Source organism: Semicossyphus pulcher, unplaced genomic scaffold (genome assembly GCF_022749685.1).
Source record: "Semicossyphus pulcher isolate SPU_LCO1_2020_fin unplaced genomic scaffold, fSemPul1.0.p SCAF_16, whole genome shotgun sequence".
In the NCBI taxonomy this organism is placed as follows: Eukaryota; Metazoa; Chordata; class Actinopteri; order Labriformes; family Labridae; genus Semicossyphus; species Semicossyphus pulcher.
In genome coordinates, this window is record NW_027211670.1 from 26,656,891 (window position 1) to 26,665,000 (window position 8,110).

Here is an 8,110-nt window from a genome sequence, read left to right on the forward strand (position 1 = left end):
GGCCAGCGCTCTGACATGAAATTGGCAGTACCCTGAACCGTTTCACATGTATGTTGTTCAAACCCATTTGATTGAAAAGCAGCCAGTTTGATTGATAGAAGCATCCTTTAAAGGTCTTCAAAAGAATCTGCCTCCAGATTGAGTGTGGGTAGAACTTTTAATCTTGATGTCTGATTTCCGTCCCAACATTTGGTGCTACTACCTATCACGGCTCTGTCATGGTCCTCTAGTTATTGACCGTTTATTGCAAGTGTGATATCAGGACCCCTGCTAACGCCTTTTGAAGATGGTGATCACACAGGACGTACCCCAGAGGCTCAACAACACAAAACACAAAACAAGTAAAATCACGACATCAATGACGTCGTTGTTAGAGCCAGCAGAAGATGCTGGGACAGAAGGAGTCATGTCACAACCTTTGATTCCATCTTGATGTCACCAGGGCCAAAACTCAACAGTCAACGACACAGTGTAGACACAGTGTAGACACAGTGTAGCCACAGTGTAGCCACAGTGTAGCCACAGTGTAGACACAGTGTAGACACAGTGTAGACACAGTGTAGACACAGTGTAGACACAGTGTAGCCCATCACTGGAAGGCCAACGGCAGGTTTATGATCAGGTGTGGTTACAGTCGTGGCGACACGTGTGTAAAGGAACGAGGTGATCCCGATGGAGAAGGAAAGGAAGCAGCCCTTCTGGGACTAATCCTGACGTCCAGAAGGTGTGCAGGTTCTTGTAAGTTGACTCACTTTCTGTTGTAGAAGAAAGAGAAACCAGATGGAAGTTCTTGACTGTAAACACTTGGATCACAACATGAGGAGAACCCAAATAAAGACATGATCTCTGGTCCTGGAACAACAGAACAAGGGGCCTGCCGGTGATAACGTCACGTCCTGTGTGATCATATCTTGAGGTGTCGATCTCTTGGCCACGTGCTACGCTAACGGTAAACCAGTGCTTTTGAAAAGCCATTGTCAGGCCTACACGTCATCTTGTTGGGTTCGAGGTGCTAAGCTAGCCAGGGCCGATTCTGAGCCTGTCGTCCATCTGTGGTGCTCTTTCACCAGCCACGAGCGTTCGTCCAGTCCTGATCTGTGACGCCGAGCAGCTCTGTCGTCAGTGAGGCGATATTTCCACAGGCTCTGTGTGATTTACAGAAACAGCTACACACTTTCTGTCTCGAGTCCTGTTAGGTGCTGTCAGGCCTGGCCTCACTTCCTGTCATCAAACCGTTAAGACATGAATGTGTAGACTCGTTCAACAGAGGGGCTTAGAACCTGAAAGAACAACTACTGCAAACTGGTTTGATTCCAGAAGCAGCAAAGCTGGATGAAGTTCCACTGATCACAGAAACACCATCAGTGTTCACGTTCTGTGTTCTATGGTTTTACATCCACGCCCTGTTGGAGACGCAGCCTCTCTGACATGTACAAAAATGATGCGAGTCATTTTAGGACACCGAGGAGTTGATGCCTGAGCATCCCAAATATCAGCAGCAGGTGGTGCAGCTCCTGCACATCAAACATGATCGCTCGATCCATGTGTTTATTGGGAGGTTATTAGTTTGAATGTCTCCAAACCTGGTGTTGTTCAGGCCTTAAATCTAATCGTGCACAGCTGAAAATGCTGCTGTAAACATTACATCGGGCGTTTCAGCGATGTGAGTAATAATCCAGAGTTTGAATTCCTCCTGTTGAACGCTGGTAGAACTCTGCACTGACCGGGCTCTGGGTACTCGAGGCCAGGCTGGTGCTGTCATGTCTCCGACAGTTTGAGGTGCTCAATGCCTTTTTTTTTTGACCATTTCATAAATGTTGGTCGCCGACAACACATTTTAGTTTTACTGCGTCACAACCGTCCGGGAGATTTGTGGGAGATTATTGTTGTTTAAAAGTGAAAAGAACCAGCATCGATTTTCTTTTCTCCAAAATTTGGCAACAAACATTTGTTCAACGTTACAGGATCACCAAAACTCGGTTTTATTCCACAAAAAAAACCAGACTTAACTTTTAGGCTCCGACGATCACGGCGAACACAAACAGCTTCACGTCGCAGAAGGAAACTCAAACTGGTTCAGGCAGAAAGCTTCTTTGTTTTGTCGACGACGCTTCAACTTCTTTCTGTTTACATCTCATCACCAAACCTGCCAAAATGAAGCTCAGACTTTAGTGTTTTATTTTGTAATGTTTAGTTGTTGGTTAGTTTGGAGTTGACCAGGTATACATGCTCAATGTTCATGTTCTTCTTTTTGCCTTAAGGTGCGGTCACGTTGGCCCTCCGTCCAGCAGCCCTGCGCTCTGAGAGAGGGCGTGATGTGAGTGTAGTCTGCATGTTGTATAAAGGACAGAATAATGGAGTCTACATTTCAAAGCCAGTGTATCAGTGTTTCTACTGGCTGAACCTACAAACTCAGTGTTCACAGCACGGAGGCGTCATGTGACCGCACCTTCACCTGAAGCCAGCAACAGTTTCCTGCTCCTGATGGCTGCATCTCACCTGTGTCACCTCTGACCTGAAACATGAAGCCAGGGTCATCGTCTCTGATCCTTTAACGTGGTTTCAGCTGCAGAACCTTCAGGAGCAGGACGTGTTGGTCGGTTCAGTCTCAGCTCAGCGGTCCACAGTGTTTCTGTCCATGATGATGATTGTCTTGTTTTTATTTGTCAGGTATTAATTTTGTAATCATACAAACTGACCCCCCCTCCCCCCCCAGGCCATAACTACAGGCCTGTATCACCATGGAAGACATTTCATGTTAAACTGACCCCCCCCCCCCCCCTCTTTTATTCTTCCCTCCTTGTTTTTTAATAAAATAAAAACACTGTAAAGGTGAATAAACTATTTATAAACATCTTTTGTTGTCCCTGATTTTTAAGGACTACAACTCCCATGAGACTGAAGATGTGTCCAAACTCAGCAAACACCAACACAGTTTTTCTTTGGATTGTCTTGTTAAGCTAGCACAGATGTGCATGAGCAGCACAAAGACATAAAGCCTCACACGAGACGACAGAACATACAAACCACACGAACAAGCCGCCCCGAGGACACGCAGAAGCACCCTCGAAACACCACCCAGTGACACGAACCACCCTCACGAGATGCAGAACCTCCCCAAGGGAGATGCAGCGCCACCCAAAAGTGTTGCAAAACCACCCAGAGGCAAGCCAGAACCTCCTCTGGAGAGATGCAGATTGTCCCTTAAGTAGAAGAACTTCCCAGACCCAGAACTATCCAGAGACACAGAATCACCTGCAGAGGCGCTACACCACCTAACAGTAACGCCAAACCATCCCACTGTGTAAAATCACCCAAAAGCAACCAAGAACCTCCCGCTAGAGAGACACAGAGCCGTCCCTGGAGATGCAAGATCCCCCCAAGAGACACAAAACCGCCCAGAAGTGATCCAGAGTCCTCCGGAGGAACACAGAACCACCGCACACATTCAGAGAACCACCCGAAGAGGATCAGTGATTACAACTCATCCTGAGGCAACATGAATGTTTTATCAGAATCCAGTAACTGAGTTTGATATCTTCCACGTCCGTGTAACGACGGAATAATAAATATGTTGTTCCTTATTTCTGTCACACTGGATGAAATGTCAGTAAATGTGCTGATCTGAAGTCTCTGTGGGAGCCTGCAGAGACAAACAGCAGGTTTACACCACCGCTGAAATCGACCAGTGACTTGGCAGAAATTATAATCGCTTCCCCCACAATGCAATGCTCCAAACGACTGGAGAACAGGCAAGGAAAAATTGGGTCACACACACACACACACACACACACACACACACTGAGCCTTGTGGGCACCAAACCATAACTAATTCTGTCTTATCTGCTTCTATAAAAAGATCAAAGGAAGCAGCAGAGGAACCACAAACCAGCTTCTTCACTGCGTCTGACTTTATTCATCAGCACCGTCCATCAAACAGCCTCAGCATCCACACAGGAAGTATCCTGTAATATATACATGTCACTATATATGTAAGTATAGAGGAACCAGTCATATAGGACATCTGACTGTTTTAACAGCAGACAGAACACCTGACAGGTGACGGTCCGACCTGTCCATGTTTGCACTTTTAATCTCATTATATAAATACATTTATGAAACATCAGGTGATACATTTTAATGTAGCTATGATTTTTATACAAAAGACATGCGACATGAACCCTCAGGTAACCAGGTGAGTTTAAGTCAGTTCACAGATAAACCAGGCTGACGTTACATCTCAGGTAAGTTAGTTAAACCTTGATGACCTCTGGAGACGCTCACACTCTGAGAGGACGAGCGGATCGGTTCAGACAGCTTTATTTTAAAGACAAACACTGAAACATGAACATGAGTGTAATCAATCACTTCATTCACTGATGATGTCATTGATTAGTCCACAGTTAGAGTCACTTCCTGTTGTGTCAGTGGCGTCACAGCGAGGACTTAAGCACACTGAGCATGCTCAGTGCAGACTCCACACAGCCATCAAAGTTGGAGTGGCTGAAGGCGTCGCCGCCGCAGACGAGCAGCGGGCGGTCGAGGACGGTCATCTGACCCGGACAGTCCGGCACCGAGGTCAGCACCTGCAGAGGGACGGGAGGGGTCGTAAATCACACGCTCCCTCACTGAGAGGCGTTCAGGGTCAGAACTTCAGTGTTCACAGAAGTTAACCTGCGATGGCTCACCTGGGAGTACCTCCACTTCTGACACTTTACACTGGTTGGTTCTGGCAGGTCAGGAAGCAGCTTCTGGAGCTCCTGTAAGATGATTGGCTGGACGTCGTCCTTTTCTTTCTCCAGGTGCTCCACGCCGAACGGGACGCTGGTGTGGACGACGAGGGACGGGCCGCGACCAGGAACGTCTGAACGGACGTACACATGGAAAAATCATGTGGTCAGCAGGGAGAGAAGCTCATCGACCTGCTAGCATTAGCCGCATTGTAGCTAACTCCCGCATGATACTCTTGGACTGTTGCTAAGCTAGTCTGCTAACTCTTTATTAGGTGCCTCAGAACAAATAAAGATCTGTCCCAACAACCACAACTCAGGCTCCGCCCACTAAACAGATTACATGTCGTTAGTCCTGATTGCAGACAGGTGAGCAGAAAGAGAGACAGGTGAGCAGGCAGACACGTGAGCAGGCAGACAGACAGGTGAGAAGACAGACAGACACGTGAGCAGGCAGACAGACAGGTGAGCAGACAGGTAAGCAGGCAGACAGACAGACAGGTGAGCAGGCAGACAGACAGGTGAGCAGGCAGACAGACAGACAGGTGAGCAGACAGGTAAGCAGGCAGACAGACAGGTGAGCAGGCAGACAGACAGGTGAGCAGGCAGACAGACAGGTGAGCAGGCAGACAGACAGACAGACAGACAGGTGAGCAGACAGACCTGCGTTGCGTTTGCGGGAGTCTGCAGCGATGTAACAGATGCAGGAGTTGTTGCTGACGTACTGAACCGCCCAGGGAAAACTGAAGACAACGTCCGGAGGGAAGAAGAGCGCGACAGCAAAACGAGACGAGTACCTGACCCCGTCTAACTGCTGCTTCTGCTGGACAGACAGCACTGAGAGACAAACAGACAGGCAGACAGAGAGAGAGAGACAGTTCATTTGGTACATTCCTCCAGGACTAAAAACCGTCTCTCCAACGTGGACGTTTAACTAGCAAAGCGGCTCTAATGACATGCTGCATTATGGATAATGTAGGATCCAGTGCTCCTAAAGTTTGAATCATTCTGGAGACTGACTTCCTGTTTACACAATTGGAGTCAAAGTGGCCGCTGTATTAACTCTCTAGCTTAAGCTTATAGCCATGTTTATCACTGAACACATCCTGCATCACTAGCAGCATATTATATGAGTATTGTAGCTGGTTAGCGTCGTGTTGTAGCTAGTTACAGTTGTATTGTAGCTAGTTAACGTCATGCTGTAGCTAGTTACAGTTGTATTGTAGCTGGTTAGCGTCATGCTGTAGCTAGTTACAGTTGTATTGTAGCTGGTTAGCGTCATGCTGTAGCTAGTTACAGTTGTATTGTAGCTGGTTAACGTCATGTTGTAGCTAGTTACAGTTGTATTGTAGCTAGTTAACGTCATGCTGTAGCTAGTTACAGTTGTATTGTAGCTGGTTAGCGTCATGCTGTAGCTAGTTACAGTTGTATTGTAGCTGGTAAACGTCATGTTGTAGCTACTTACAGTTGTATTGTAGCTGGTAAACGTCATGTTGTAGCTAGTTACAGTTGTATTGTAGCTAGTTAACGTCATGCTGTAGCTAGTAACAGTTGTATTGTAGCTGGTTAGCGTCGCGTTGTAGCAAGTTACAGTTGCATTGTAGCTGGTTAGCGTCGTGTTGTAGCTAGTTACAGTTGTATTGTAGCTGGTAAGCGTCGTGTTGTAGCTAGTTACAGTTGTATTGTAGCTAGTTAGCGTCATTCCGTAGCTAGTTACAGTTGTATTGTAGCTGGTAAATGTCATGTTGTAGCTAGTTACAGTTGTATTGTAGCTGGTAAGTGTCGTGTTGTAGCTAGTTACAGTTGTATTGTAGCTAGTTAGCGTCATTCCGTAGCTAGTTACAGTTGTATTGTAGCTGGTAAACGTCATGTTGTAGCTAGTTACAGTTGTATTGTAGCTAGTTAGCGTTGTGTTGTAGCTAGTTACAGTTGTATTGTAGCTGGTAAGTGTCGTGTTGTAGCTAGTTACAGTTGTATTGTAGCTAGTTAGCGTCATTCCGTAGCTAGTTACAGTTGTATTGTAGCTGGTAAACGTCATGTTGTAGCTAGTTACAGTTGTATTGTAGCTAGTTAGTGTTGTGTTGTAGCTAGTTACAGTTGTATTGTAGCTGGTTAGCGTCGCGTTGTAGCTAGTTACAGTTGTATTGTAGCTGGTTAGCGTCGTGTTGTAGCTAGTTACAGTTGTATTGTAGCTAGTTAGCGCTGTATTGTAGCCAGTTACAGTTGTATTGTAGCTGGTTAGCGTCGCGTTGTAGCTAGTTAGCGCTGTATTGTAGCCAGTTACAGTTGTATTGTAGCTGGTTAGCGTCGTGTTGTAGCTAGTTAGCGCTGTATTGTAGCCAGTTACAGTTGTATTGTAGCTGGTTAGCGTCGTGTTGTAGCTAGTTACAGTTGTATTGTAACTGGTTAGCGTCGCGTTGTAGCTAGCTCAGGTTTAATAGCGGTTAAGTGAAGTTGTATCTTAGCATGATAAGGCTGTACTGCAGCCAATGTAGCATGATAAAGAAGTGAGTCTGTTTAAAGCAACCAGCTTTTCCTCCACTCAGTTTAAAGCTGTTTTCCATCAGATGGTTGAAAGTCTGCAGGAGGCTGATTCAGTAACGACGCTCTGACAGGAAGTTAAACCTTAACAGTGAATGCGTAGCATATATGTCCAGTGTTTATATCTGCACGTGTACATGTATGTTGTATGAGTATAAAACTAGTCAGGTTCATACATATGTATGTACATATACATATAAACATGTCAGGTGGGCGGGGCTTCACATCCAGAGACTTTAAAGTTATTAAATAAATCTGATCAGAGGATTAACGTCGACTTCCCTCTGAAACATTTTCATGATTCACATCCTGATGCAGAAACAAGCTGCAGCCTCCTACTGCAGCCACACACACACACAAACTCACACACACACACACACACACACACACACACACACACACACACACACACACAGTGTATCTAATAATAACCTTAGTGTGAGTGTGCATTTCTGTGTGTGTGTGTGTGGCTGCGTGTCGGTATGGAGGAAATGGGCGCTGTCCTCTGTCAGCCAATCAGAGGAGCTGAAGATGACATCATCATCATCTTGAGAGACACACATAAGGAGGGGGCCGTTGTCTCCAGCCCGACCACACACGCACACACACACACACATACACACACTCACACACACACAGACACACGCACACGCACACACACACACACACACACACACACACAGAAAATCTAGAAAGTTCTGCAGCTTTTAAGACGAGTGTCGACCATCGACCAATCAGAGACAAGGGAAATGATTTACCATCAGAGGAAGTGTATTGATCCAGTGTGTGTGTGTGTGTGTGTTTTAACTCTGCAGGAGGAGGAAGCAGTCATTGCTTTG

General features: G+C 46.2%; 1 protein-coding gene across 3 annotated transcripts in view; it reads right to left on the bottom strand.

Annotated features, from left to right (window-relative positions):
* Positions 1-3,906: 3,906 nt before the first annotated feature.
* Positions 3,907-8,110, bottom strand: part of rnls (renalase, FAD-dependent amine oxidase) — a 9,725-nt gene continuing 5,521 nt past the window's right edge. For 2 of the 3 annotated variants that reach the window (XM_069664833.1, XM_069664834.1), the window contains 3 exons: positions 5,394-5,567; positions 4,689-4,864; positions 3,907-4,586 (listed from right to left, as the gene is read on the bottom strand). In XM_069664833.1, coding sequence (XP_069520934.1) covers positions 4,434-4,586; positions 4,689-4,864; positions 5,394-5,567 — 503 coding nt within the window. In that variant the 3' untranslated portion in view covers positions 3,907-4,433. The remainder of the gene's footprint in view (positions 4,587-4,688; positions 4,865-5,393; positions 5,568-8,110) is intronic. The other variant, XM_069664835.1, reaches the window with a different exon arrangement.